The sequence below is a fragment of the Balaenoptera acutorostrata genome, chromosome 17 (genome assembly GCF_949987535.1).
Source record: "Balaenoptera acutorostrata chromosome 17, mBalAcu1.1, whole genome shotgun sequence".
NCBI lineage: Eukaryota > Metazoa > Chordata > Mammalia > Artiodactyla > Balaenopteridae > Balaenoptera > Balaenoptera acutorostrata.
Genome location: NC_080080.1, coordinates 25744070 through 25759004, shown reverse-complemented (window position 1 = coordinate 25759004; position 14935 = coordinate 25744070). Strand labels below are relative to the sequence as shown.

General features: G+C 33.9%; 1 protein-coding gene across 3 annotated transcripts in view; it reads right to left on the bottom strand.

Moving 5' to 3' along the window:
- Window positions 1-14935, bottom strand: part of CSMD3 (CUB and Sushi multiple domains 3) — a 1183499-nt gene that overhangs the window by 354840 nt on the left and 813724 nt on the right. For all 3 annotated transcript variants that reach the window (XM_007188796.2, XM_007188797.2, XM_028168178.2), the window contains one exon: window positions 433-602. In XM_007188796.2, coding sequence (XP_007188858.2) covers window positions 433-602 — 170 coding nt within the window. The remainder of the gene's footprint in view (window positions 1-432; window positions 603-14935) is intronic.

The window sequence follows — 14935 nt, the reverse complement described above, 5'->3', positions numbered from 1 at the left end:
AGCTATGTAGCAAATTGGGTTCAGAAACTAAATTACAAAGCATAGGAGAGACTACTGGAGTAGAGGAAGTGAATAGCTATTGGTAATATACTAGGGCATTTTCACTAGACATTTTCTTTTTTCTTCTATTACAAAAACTTCTGTATTTTGCTTTTTAAAACAATATTATAAATGGGTTTATGTCATGAAAAAAGATTCATGTATCATAAAATCAAAATTTACTTATTATAAATAAACATTAGAAACAAAACATTCTATCTCAGTAAAAATACTGACAGGAAAATGGGAAATAATGTATAATTTAAATCTATGAATGGCAGAATCAACTTATGGTTGATTATATATACATATATATCATATACATGTATATATGTATTAATGTATATTTAATGACTAAAATGATCAAAATATAAATATTCTGAGTTCACCTACCTTAAGAACATCTCCTTGTGCTAAATGAAATGTTCTGGCTGAAATATTGATTCCCTTTCCTGCTTGAACCTGAATACTATAAATGCATTCATGGTTGTTTTCATAGTTGAGTGGATAATTTGGAGAGAGCAGAATTCCTTCATTACTTGTTGCAGATGCACCACATTCAGCTGCAGGTAAAACAGAATATTGAAGTACAGTTTAATAGAAAGCATTATCATTTCAAGTAATGTAATGTATGGAAGTGTAAATGCATTTTATTTTAACTAGAGCCTAACGTGAAAATAATGTATAGAAGGGCTTTACATTGTAGATTTTTCACTCCCTCTCATATAATAGATGGGAAGAAGGAACTACTGCCTCTGGACAGAACACTGTACATAAATAGAAATACACAATAGTTTCAGTATTTACCCCCCTTGGATGAAAGGATAGCATGGAAAAGGATGAGGGCAAAAGATTTTCAGGATGTATTTTAAGTTTGTAGGTCTCTGATTAATTTATTATGTTTAAATTTATAGTTTACTTATTTTAAAGTAAAAAAAGGGGAGAGATCAATTTCATTTTAGAATGATTCTTTACCTTTAAATGCTTTACTGTTTAAATACTTAAATATTAACAAAAATCAGGCAAAAGAAAAAAACCTAATGAGGAAATGAAAATGATCAAGATGGGGCAGTCAGTATAATATCAATAATAATAATACTATTTTAACAAAGCATAAAATAATAATAAGAACTAGTGATATGATGCTAACAATCAACTAGTCACATGAAGTGTCACCCAATAAAGCTCCTTCAAGACCTTTTAAGGTAAAACAAAAACAAAAAATTCATAAACTGCCAATATTGATTTAAATTATTTCTATTTTAATAATATTTAAAGAGTTTTATAGCATCAGCCTTACATTTAGGTCTTTAATCCATTTTGAGTTTATTTTTGTGTATGATGTTAGGGAGTGTTCTAATTTCATTTTTGTACATGTAGCTGTCCAGTTTTCCCAGAACCACTTATTGAAGGGACTGTCTTTTCTCCATTGAATATTCTTCCCTCCTTTGTCATAGATTAGGTGACCATAGGTGCATGGGTTTATCTCTGGACTTTCTATCCTGTTCCATTGATCTATATTTCTATTTTTGTGCCAACACAATACTGTTTTGATTACTGTAGCTTTGTAGTATAGTCTGAAGTCAGGGAGCCTGATGCCTCCAGCTCCATTTTTCTTTCTCAAGATTGCTTTGGCTATGTGGGGTCTTTTGTGTTTACACACAAATTGTACATTTTTTGGTTCTAATTCTGTGAAAAATGCCATTGGTAATTTGATAGGGATTGCACTGAATCTGTAGATTGCTTTGGGTAGTATAGTCATTTTCACAATATTGATTCTTTCAGTCCAAGAATATAGTATATCTCTCCATCTGTTTGTGTCATGTCTGATTCCTTTCATCAGTATCTTATAGTTTTTGGAGTACAGGTCTTTTGTCTCCTTAGGTAGGTTTATTCCTAGGTATTTTACTCTTTTTGATGTGATGGTAAAAGGGATTGTTTCCTTCATCTCTCCTGATCTTTCACTGTTAGTGTATAGGAATGCAAGAGATTTCTGTGTATTAATTATGTATGCTGCAAATTTACCAAATTCATTGATAAGCTCTAGTAACTTTCTGGTAGCATCTTTAGGATTTTCTATGTAAGTATCATGTCATCTGCAAACAGTGACAGTTTTACTTCTAATTTTCCAATTTGGATTCCTTTCATTTCTTTTTTTTCTCTGACTGTCGTGGCTAGGACTTCCAAAACTATGTTGAATAAAAGTGACGAGAGTAGATATCCTTGTCTTGTTCCTGATCTTAGAGGAATCATTTACATTTTAAATCTGCTAAATCTGCCTAGTTTCCTCCTCACTAGCTTATTAGAATCTAGGCATGCTTGTGAAGGCATGGAGACAAAAGTTCCCAGGTCATACAGATGATCCAGAATACACATATATGTTTATCAGTAAGATTATTTATTAGGGAATGCAGACAGTTTTAAACTATGTTATAGAACCATGTAATTCTGAGAATATGTCCTTGGATGCCAGCTTGCAAAATACTGAAACACTGATTAGCAGCTCAGGCTTTAAAATTCAGAGATTAGTTTCAAAATTAAGCTCTATCTTCTATCTATATGGCTTTGGCAAGTTATTTATTCTCTCTAAGCCTCAATATTGTTATTATTATGATGGAAATAATAATACCCTCTTCATAGGGATGTTTGTGTGTGTGTATGTGTGTGTGTGTGTTATTATATGTAGATAATACATGTAGAGCATTTAGCAGGAAACTGGCATATAACAAGAGCTCGATAAATTAAAGCTATCATTATGAATATTTTAAGTATAAGTACTAATGGTGGCATCATGTTGTATACAAAGAAAAATAGTTTAGGATATTTATACTGTCCCCAGTGTGACTATTCAGGTGTAGAAAGACACTTAGGTGTGAAAAGCCAGAGGACTCTTTCTAATTTTGGAGAATTATTTATGATATTAAAATTATTTTAACTGAATATAACACCTGCCTAAATAAAGGCCATATGGTAATTTACTTCAAAATATACTAATAATTTATTGTAATGTTCTCAAAATTTGAATAGGTAGTAAGTGCCTTCTATAAACACTGGTTTTTAGTGTAAAATTTAAAGGAAATTTTCCTTTCATATGAACACTAACCTGCTTTTGTTATATTTTAATTTTCAGTTGATTTTAATGGAAGAAATGTTCACATATTGGGGTATGGGGAAATCATTCTGGCTAATACATTATTTAACTTGAATTTTATGCTAATTAAAACAGCCTGTTTGTGGCTTACCAGACATATATTGTACATCTGCTTTAATCATTTAAAAAAAAAGGGTACACTGACCAGAAGCAAAGAATGCCCATGTTAAAAATAAAGATTAAATGCCTCCTTTCCTGGGATGCCAATGCTGGTACTCCTTTGGTAATAAGACTCCCTTCACAGGTGCCAATGACATACTGACTTGCTGTACACATGCTGATCTGATTTTTTTTTTTTTTTTAAACCTTGAAGGGATGTATCCCCAACTTGCCTGACTTTCTTTGTTCTGAAAAGTTATAAAACTGTGCTGAAAACCACGCTTCTCTGGAGCAGTTCCTCAGAGTTATCTGAGAGGCTGTCTCCCAGACTATAATCCTGTTTGGCTCAAATAAAACTTTTCTATACCTCTTATAGATTGTTTATTGAATATTTCCATTGACATTTCCATTATAAAATGACTATAAATGATTTTCTACTTGGTGAAATAAAATCAGGACTTAAACCAGAACGGAAGAATTAAGGAAGAAAATTTGGATTAAATTAGCACATTACTCATTTAATCAGGACTCATCATAAATTATGGGGCCCGGTACAAAAGGTAAATGTACTACACTTGTTGAAAACATGTTAACAATTTCAAGAGATCAGTAGAGCATTAAACCAAGCATGGCCCTTCTCATCATGAAGCCCCCCACTGTGGGACTGCATGGGTTTCACATCCATAAAGCCAACTCTGCATTTATTCTTCATAAAGGTACAAATCTACAAGGCACAAATCCACAAGGTAAAACTTATTTTCTCCAGTTTTATAGATGAAGACACCGAAGTGAGTTTTCTTGCTAAAATTGAACAAATGGTGTGTATCAGAGCTGGGATTTACACTGGGATTTATTTATCAGTCATCGCCTATGGTGTTAAAAGGGTGAACATATAATTTCTCTTCCAGATAAAAGTACTCTTTTAGTATGAAAGGAGGCATTATTAATAATTATCCCACACAGCAGTTGTAAATTGAGACCATCCCAGATAAACTGGTAGTTGGTTCACTTTTTTCTTTACACTTTAACTGATGCACACACTATTTAAGGACATTATATTAAAACTTAAGAGGATTATTTTGTGCAGGCTGGGGTATGTCCTGGAGGTCAGAATACATTCATCCCACATATAATTTATAAATCTGCATTCCATTATACATAATTATTAATGTTCAGAATGATAATCTCATATCAAGGAAAGATCTTGAAACATAAAATGATAAAAATCTGTTCAGAATGTTTTACCTATATATACAGGAAAATGAACAAGTTTATTTTTTGATGAGTTTTAATACAATAAAATTTTCTACTAACAATAAGTTACTGAGGAACTTATTTAGCCACAGTGCCAAACTCCAGAAGCTAGGTGATTAATAAACTTATTTTTACATCGAATCTCATCTTTGATTTTACCTTTTAATGTTAAAGTATACCAAACACTGGCTCCCCAGCACTCGATGTAGTACTAACATTTGCCCTGTATAAGCTTTCTTTCCACCCTTAGGCTACAGCAGTCTTGCTTGCCAACTGGAATTGAACAGGATCAAATGTTGAAATTAACAATTACCTTTCCACAGTTTGACCTTCTGCCCCAGTCTAGCAATGAACATACATCTATGTCTGTTGTGTAATAAGCTAAGAATGATATTTTCCAAACGCAAATCTGATCCTGTACTTTCTGCCTAACAAATACTCACCATCAGCAAATCAAATCCACAGAATGCCAAACAAGGCCATTTATAATGTTACCCCTGCCTTTTTAGCTATTATCCACCATTCTTTCCCATAGACCTTGTAATTCACCTATCCTGAGCTACTGGCCCTTTGCCACAGTGTCACACTCTAAGCCTTGTACATGATGTTTTCTCCACATGTAAGCACCACCTCTGGTCCCCAAGGGATGCAGTTTCAGGGTCCAAATAAGGAAGAAAATGACTTGATATTAAATAATACTGTTAATGGTTCTTTCCAGCATTGGGTGGCTGTGATGGTGAAAGGAATAAGTGAAACAATGTCATGTGGAAGTATCAGAGATAATTCTCACAAATAGTCATGGCTGCAATGTTCATGAATGTCCAGGAAAAATACCCAAACTACAACATTTTCATTGTATATGACATAACTATCACAGCAAGTTTTTACAAGGCACATTTTAAAGTGAGAAGATATGAGTATTGGCAAACTGTTACTGAATACTCTCAAGATGTGTTAAAATTAACTGAGAAGAGGAACTAGCAGCACAACAGCTAACCTCAAGCGAGGAGAGGAACGGCTATTTGATTGTAGGAAGGTAAGGTTACTCAAAAAAAAAAAAGACAAAAACCATCAACTACGCAGGAAAGAGGAGTTTGAGTAAAGGAAGTCCTAAAATTCAAGTGATAAAGCTGAGTTGAAAAATAGCCATCATCTTCCACCAGAGTGACATTTATGGACAGTATTCAGCTGTCACTGAACAAACACAAATCTGTGACTTACTGCATCAGGGCAATGCTAGGGTTTCAGTCAGATGCTGTGACAAATGCACACATAATGTAATATGTGTCTGTGAAACATTTGTCACAATAAATATAAGCTTAACAGAGTACCTTGGCAGGTAATGTATACTAAGATGTTTAAAATGGCTAGAAGCAGATAATAATATGCTCTGATTTGGAAAAAACTGATTGATTCATTTGATAAATATTTATTAAATTCTTATTCTGTACTGCGTATGGGAGGCAGAGTGTTGGAGCTCCTCATGTAACTTACTTTCCAGTGGAAAGACAGATGTTTACTACATGATCATTCAAATAAACATATAGTATGTGAAAACATGTAACTGGAAGCCCTGACTGTTCTTCTGAGTAAAGTCAACACTTCCCTGAAGGACTGAAATAAGGATATTAAGGGTGATGGCAGAAGGCGGGTTGGGAGAAAGAATATCCCACACAGAAGGAACATGTCTGAAAACATTATGGGGGGCCCATGACAGGTTCTGAGAACTAAAAGACCCAGTATTAGAAAAACTTTGTGTAACATTTAGTTAGAGGTAGGGTTTCTTTTGTTGTTTATCTGTTACAGTAGGGGAAAAAAATGCTTTTCTAAGGTGTGTATGAAAGGAAAATGTCACTAAGTTGGTTTCAGAAGATGAAGAATAGAGAAGATTGAATGAGCTACATTCATAAAAATTTTTTTTGAGATTTTGAGTTAGAAAAGTATTGCTTCAGAGTTCAGGGTTTGCAATGTTTTGTGGAACTGAAGAAAGGACACTTTTCCCTACCTTAACATAAGCACAGCACCTTGTTTTTATTATTTGGTCTAGAATGAATACATGTTCTTGATAACTGATGCCACTAACTTATAAAGCCTAAATTTGTTAATATGAATTTCCTACAAAATAATCAATGTTAAATAATCACTATTAATCATGTGATAATGTCTCTTCTCTCTGATTTTAACTGAGAGGTCATCTTTAAATCACAGGAATTAATAATATGAAAACATTACATAATTTAGCATAGCGTTAGGGAAACATTTTTGGAGAATAGGCCCTCAGGGCTCTTTATAGGATATAAATATTTTCTGTGCAATCTCCAGTCTACATGCTGTTTATTATGATGCCTTTATTTTGTGAAAAACAAATCCTACTCATATAAAATATTTTTAAAATTTAAACCTACAGATTAAGAAATCTATTTGAGTTACCAATATGAAACTCTTTGCTGAGTTGAAAATAATACTTTGATGAATGTGGTTTTGGTTGGATTGGAGTAGGAGAGATATGTGTACTGGACTCAGGTGATAAGAGTCATAGCTACAGTGAGGAATTCAGTAGACCAAGGATACCCACTGAATTTCATATTTTTCTTACTAAAAAACAGGCCAGCCTATGCATCATTAATCTCCATTACTGGGATAAAAAAACCCAAAAAAACAACAACAACAACAAAACCTGGTAGCGTCTATTGCACACAGTCATATATTTTCAGATAAACTGGTAAAATGTTTTTCAGTTAACTTGGCTGGGAAATTTGAAAAATGTCTATGACTAGTGACGTTTGCAATTATTTTTAAGATCTGCATTGCAGTTGAATCTCTTCTTTTATGCTGGAAGGCACCATGGGTTATTTTAAAATTGTTTTGTGAAAGTTATTAAAATAAACTTGACTTGTATTATTCACAAAAGCTTAGAAAATTTCGAACCTAAACATATGGTATGCTAAGTCAAGTAAGGTATAGCATTAAGCAGTAATATACTTCCCATATGTTAAATTATTACCAGAGGAAAAATAATGGTAATATGTGATTGTTTCACATAGGAGGGTGTGGGGACATTCAAACTGCCATAGTCAAATCAATCACTTTTTTCTGTCATATATGTGAACTTACTTTATTTTATTTTTTAGCTTTTATCAGCTAATTGAGCGCACTTTGTTCCATATCTAATTTCTACTGTATTTCATCAAATTAAGACACCATTGATTGTAAGAGGCATCATTATTTTATATGTTTACAAGAAAGCAAAAATGTTGTGAATAATCTGTGGTAGCCATTGATTGTGAGATACATTCTAATTTCAGAGATATTAAATTTTTTTGAAACGGGCATCTAAAACTGTAAAATATAGTAAAATATGTTAATAAGTTTAATATATTTAGGAACACTTCTAATATTCCTTTATGACTTGGCAGTATTAATAACACATTTGTTCTTTTGTTTCTTTGTTTTTGGCCACGCCATGCTGCATGCGGGACATTAGTTCCCCGACCAGGGATTGAACCCTTGCCCATTGTGTTGGGAGTGTGGAGTCTTAGCCACTGGACCTCCAGGGAAGTCCCCACATTTGTTCTTTAGAAATGTTTTGTCAGATTTCTTCTTCTCAAATAGGTACTTAGTGCTTGGATTGAAAATTAGAGTGTAAAGAGTTATTAATTTCCTTATGCCACCACTGAAAATATGAGAACCATTAGTATTACTTGTATAAAGTCAGGTTTTTTTCCCTTGCCTTTGCTTTTCTTAGACAAGAGTGATACTTAACTGGCTTTCTCTTTCTAGACTCTCTAAATACACTGCATGCATGTATCCAAGCACAGATTAGTGCTTGTTAAAGTTATTTACAGATCAAGAGTGCCTTAAAATTTTTTCACTGGAAGAATTTAATTTGGGATTTGTTATTTTTCACCTTAAAAATTCAATTTTAATGCATTTTCTATATTCATTTTTTTACCATGAAAAATCACAGTAATCATTATTGCCATGCAGAATTATTCTTTTACCAAGACATAAGCTCAAAACTTTTTTTTTAAATCAAATACACAATTTTGAGTGAAAAAGTGTGGAGGAATTCCGATAACCTGACAGTGTCCTTTCATGGTTTCTTCCTTCCCTACACAGCTATTTAAGGTCTACTGTGCAAAGTTAATTTACTCATTAAAAATAATATTATTAACAAATAATACCTATAGACATTCCAGGTACTATGTTAGGCCTTTAGGATAAGTTCCTTATCCTCATGTAATATGTAGTATAGAGGACAGACAGACAGGGAAACTGGTATGTGCACGAATGTGTAATCTGTACTGTGATACAAGTTTGTGCAATGGCCTGGGATGGTAAAAATGAGGAAATTATACATTTTAAAGTATCAATGAGACAATAATGTCAGGGAAGACTTCATGGAATACGTTATCCTTGATCTGAATCAAAGAAGTGATTACAATACTAATCAAAATGTATGAAAAAGAGATTCCAGGCCAAGGGAACTGCTAAAATGAAAGCACAAATGGGTAAATGAGATTGACATAGTTAAAAGAACCAGTAGCTCATATGCCGTTCTAAGAAATTCAGATTTTATCACATAGGCACTGGAGATCCACTGAAGAGTTTTAAGGAGAGAAAAATATGATCAGATTTGAGAAACCCATTAGGGCAGCTCTATGGGGAATGGATTATAGCCCTGGGTTCCTAAAGGGACGAAAACCTAGAGAATATTTATTGTAGTGTGTCAATTAGAAGATGGTGAAAGTTTGAACTAAAACGATGGAGGAAGAGGAGGTTGAAAGTAAAAGTTATAGAAGGAGGAGTGGCTTTGTGTACATTGATGAATTTATTTTTGTACGTGATGAATTTAATATGTCTATGGGATATCACAGGGAGAAGTCCACCAAGCAACTAGACATATTTGTAGTCATGGGACTACATGAATTGAGAAGAAGAGCAAACTAAGTCCAGAATTCATGGAGCATCAGAATTTAAGTGGGAGGCAAAAGGGACATTCACAGAAGGTAATATCATGGACGAATAGGGAGGGGATAGTTTCAAGAAAAAAATTCTCAGTAGTATTAAATATCAGAGAGAGTTAAATTAAGATGAATACTAAAAATTCATTGCTTTGGGTAGTTAAGAGGTTGGGAAGGAAAATAGTAAGACAAGGACTTTAATGATATTGGCTGTAAAGGGAGGTAGAAAGATACAAGGATAGCCAGCAGTGACTCAGGTTTAAAGAAAGGTTTTCTGTTGTTGATGTTTGTGGAAGTTGTTTTGTTTTTTGTTTTTGTTTTTAGGTTATTTTTGAACTTAAGATTTGAACGTTTATGTTACAATAGTACAGACATAGAGGCTAAGCAGGGTTTTCAAAAGTCATCTCAGATTCTGAAGACTTAATAGTCTAGTATCCTAAAACTAGACTAATAAAGAAGTTACTTGGGAAAATCTGTGCGATTTTTAATGTGATAAGTGAAGACACAGATTTGAATTCCACATGTACTATGATTACTACTATGAAACAACATACATATAAGAAAAAGTACTATAAGAATATGGCAACAAATTCTATTGTAGTTTTTAGATAAATGGCTCATTATTTTAAAATTTAGTGAAAAAATGGTATCAGGGATGTTCAAAACATGTTTCCTATTCAGAGATTAAAATACAGTATCTTTCATCTAAAATAGTCATAGATTAAGTGTAAGATTAATAAAGTTCTCTCCTGGGACTGGGGAAGAATGGAAGCAAGAGATGGGAGCAGACAGCTTCTTTATGCATTTTCCTCTTTGTTTTTCTGTATTACTTTAGAGTGAGCACAGTCTTTCTAATATTTTTAAATGAAGGATAAGGAAGCAAATAAGGGACACATGGTTTCTTAAATATTAGGTTGATTTCTATGCTATTGAGTGCTCCCTACTACTAAACTATATGATCCAAATGTTATAGTAAGCAAAAAATTTTAAAGCATATAAAAGGGCACGTTTAAAGAGGGAAGTGTATAATATAACGAATGTCTAAGGAATATGTTAGCTAAGTTCAGGTATTGAAAAAAAACCACACAATTTTTCAGTTGAAGATAGATGATAGTTCTTTTTTCCCACTTAAACTCTCCAAAACCAATAATTTTTTTTTTCAAACTGTAACATGCAACTTTTCATTTAAATGATTTTTTTTCAAGTGGGGGTGCAGGGGTGGTTACCATATTTCTCTTTCAATTCAAAAAGTCCTGAAGCCCTTAAGAACTGTTTCCAAGGCTCGTCTCCACAAACAGAGTCATAACTAAGTTTGGCATTTATTATAAATAATTTCTGGCATGATGTGTTGAGCCTGCCCTAAGCTCTAGGTTACAGCCTTTGTGAGCAGAGGGATGTCCCTGTTTCTCACACTTAAAGAAACGCTATGAAGGAGCCTCAACAAAAAGTAAAGGAATGTTTTGGTCTCTCAGGATCTCTGTCCTTTGGGTAACATACATAATCCCAATTCTCTGATAGTTCCCTAATTCCTACCATCAAGTTTGAAAGGGTAGTGGTAAATATGAGATTTTCCCAGCTGTTTGAAATCCAAGTTGTTGTTGATTTCACCACTTCTTCCCTTCTTAGTGGTGATAAAGAACAATTGTATAACATGATCTAAATAACCCATAAATAAGTGGCCAAAGGCCATTTTGACTAGTACCTCTCCAGTTCTGCAGAAATCCTGAAACAGATCCCTCCCCAGTCCCTAAAAAACAAAACAAACAAAAACAAAACAAAACTCATAAGGCAAGTCCCTAGGTGTGACTGTCCCTCCATGAGCTGAGCGTCATCTTCTGATTCTCATCGCTTAGCTATACTCCAGAGGATGAAGGGAGTAGACTTCAGGCCTTCTCTTTGTTCAGTGTATATTATGTCACAGTTTCAATTCAGGAAAAAGCCTCATGCTTTCCTCCTCAAACTGTATTAAAATGCACCATGCTAAGTACTCCAATAATTATAGTCATATACTGTAAAGCAAACTATAACTAATTTTTGAAAAATGTGGCATTTTAGGTGAGTTTTTAAGATGTGAGAGGATTTACTATGGACTGAAACTTTTTTTGCAAATTAAATATGTCAAGAGAAGCTAATCAATATGCTAACGATTTAACAATTTCTAAATAACTTCACAATTGAAAGTTTTAGCTCAACTTCTAAGGTTTCAAGGGCATAGAATGACTGAGGAATGCCACTCATAATGTAGGTAAGCCTTGATTCTACATCTGTGAATACAAAAATCAGGAGCTAGAGTCCCAGCCCGAGATTACATATATGCCAGCAGGTACACCTTCTGGTTGCTAAATACCTTTCCAAACATTCCTTACAGGAAACATAGGGAGTACTTACTTACATTCTATGGAATGTACCAAATTAATCCAAGGAAATGAACTATCTTGGGTTTTGCCACTTTAGTTAACTAATTAGTTGCTATCTTCTTGATATTAATAGATAAAAGAATTAGAAAAAAATACCTTCAGAAAAAAGTAGTTGAATTTTGAATGAGCACTTAGGATTCCACACACGTACACACACATAAAGTCCAGAAATCTAAAAATAATTCAAACAATCAGAAGCAAGATGGCTAAGTGTTAGTAGTGCCAGCTGTATGTTTTGTTCCAAAGCATGATCCTTAACAGACTATTGGCTTTGGAGATGGCCTTTGCATTCAAACTAGGTATGAAGCATTGGTCCTGGTGTGGCATTTGTTGTGGGCAACACACGCTGAGTCATTATATGCTCCCAATACAGATTCTACCTAATGAAATTAAATGCAAACGTGCCTTCTTGTGTCTACTGGACAACAACACTGAATACAGAATAATTTGTCAATACAAAATATAAGAATCCAAATTTCCTTTAAGTGACAGAAATGTAAGCGTCTAAAATATAGCACTGTGAATTAAAATGTTACATTTTAAACACATAGATGAATAGAAATTCTAATGCATAGCAGGCACTGTGCTATTTGCTGGGAGTAGAGGAGTGAAATAAACAGATTAACTAAATTTCTATGTGATGTGCTATGTGCTCTAAAAACACATATGAACAACTTCAATGGGAGCACTGTGAATGGAATAACTAGTTTTGCCTGCAGAGGTTGAGGAAAGCCCACAAAGAATGTGAAACTTAATCAGGTTTTGAAGGCATGAAGTGCAATCTGCAAAAACAATTGTACAATGCCCTTGGTTTTCCTAAGAGATGTCTCACCTCATTACGTTCCTCATGTTCTTAAGAGGCATTACCAACCGGGTATGACAGATATATAAACACGGAATTTTTATTTTAAGAGAACTAAGGTCTGCATGATTGTGAATAAGAAACTGTTCCACTTCCCTGGTCTTCTCTGTACCAGTTTCTTAGGCACAGTGGATGGGTTGAAGATTCCTTGAAGATTATAGCTGTACATTCTCTGTCTTGTATCTTAATGGGATGTAACCAATAAATCATAAGAATTCAGGGGACAGACTGCAGTATGGGGCAACATGCCAGGCGATTATAAATTATAGGACCAGCTGGAGAGTGGTGACTAGCCCTCCCTGACTTCTCCATAGCAACACTACTGATTCTACAGTAGATGAGTTCCGAGCAGAGTTTGAGATCAGTGTTCTTTTGAAAAAAATTTATTAGGAAGGGACAAACATTGTGATCCTGCAGTGTATATTTTTAGACAGTGCCGATTACAAACTTTTAAAAAATTTAATCTGCCAAGCAAAAACTACGTGTTCTAAAACTAACTGAAAGAAAATGGTCCCTATACACATGGTTTGAGTATTCTTCTGGCATATTGCTATCTAAAAGTGCCTGTACTTTTCTTTTTCCTTTACCAGTGTTTGTTATGCTCTGTTTTTCTTTCTTTGCTCCTTTTTTCTCCACTACTGCTGCTATTAAGACAGAGGTTTTTGTTTTCATTTTGTTAGTGTGCTTTTTTGCTTAAATTTCTTTATGGAATAAGTGCTCTTTAAAGCAAAAATTAAAAGGAGAAAATCTTGTAGCAGATGACGTGTGTAGAATTTCATTTTATATAAATCTGAATTATACAAATTTGAAATATCTTAATACACATATTAATAAATTCTCACTTTATATAAATAATTTTAATTTACATAAATATGTCAACTAAAAAATAATAAAGAATCTCACAATTTCAAAGCTGTGTACCAAACTGGTTGTAAACCATGTTTATTTTGATGTCGCATGACCTTCCCCCTTTATTTTAACTGGAAACGCCTGCCATCCTTTGGTACACTATGCTTTGCATGAGAAATACTTTGGAGTGCTTGTAATGACATTCTTTGATTCATCTCACAAATATCTATTGAGTGTCTAGTATGTACTAAACACTATTCTTTGTACTAGAGATTCAGCCATGAAAAAAAGAGAGAGAGATGAAAATCCTTATTTTCATGAAGCATCTATTCCTGTGAGGGCAGACAGGAAACAAACAAGGACAGAAAAATAAGTAAATCATACAATAGATCAGATGGTCATAGTTGCTAAGGAGAAAAAGCAAATTAGAGAAGAGACATAGGAAGCGTATTCACTGAGGGTATTCACTGAGAAATCACATTTGAGCAGAGATCTGAAGGAGGTAAAGGAGCAAGTATGCAGTTATTTAGGGGAAAGTACCACAGGCAGAGAGAATAACAAATACAGTGGGAATCTGGCATTTGGGGAAACAGTAAGGAGATCACTTTGGCTGGAGTGCCTTAATTACTGTTGTAGCAAACTCACCACTTTTTCTGCTTCTACTCTTCTTCCCCTGGAGTCTGTTCAAAACTCACATCCTGAATGATCCTTAGAGACAGACATTCTAGGATCCCTATACGTTCATCCCTTTGACAATCCTTTGTTCAGAACACTTTAATGGTTTTCCAACTCATTCTGAGTAAAACCAGTCCTTGTAATGGTCAACAAAGCTCTACATGATATAGTCTACCCTCATCTCTCTGTCCTTACCTCATTGTATTTTTCCCTCTTCCTTCTTCCACCATGCTCTGTTCTCCTCTCCCTTACTCTATTCGGGTTCTGATGAACAGACTTATCAAAGGGACAAACGTAGAGGGATTCTAGGATGTACATCTTTAAATGATCATTCAGGCTCTGAATTGGGAACAGTCTCTGGTGAAGCAAGGGTGCTCACCATTACTTTGCTATTATTCTAACAGTCACTTTAATTGTAATTTACATGTTTTATTATCTTATAAAATTTTCTTTCAAGCATCCAAGTGTTCATTAAGTTGTGGTTATGCTAATGTCAAATTTTTTTTAAAAAAAGAAATAAAGAAACTTTAGAATGGAATTTATATGTGATAAAATAAAACAAATATGTCTAACTACCACAATATGCTTTGTTAATTTAGGAGATAGCAGTCTACAAAATATTATA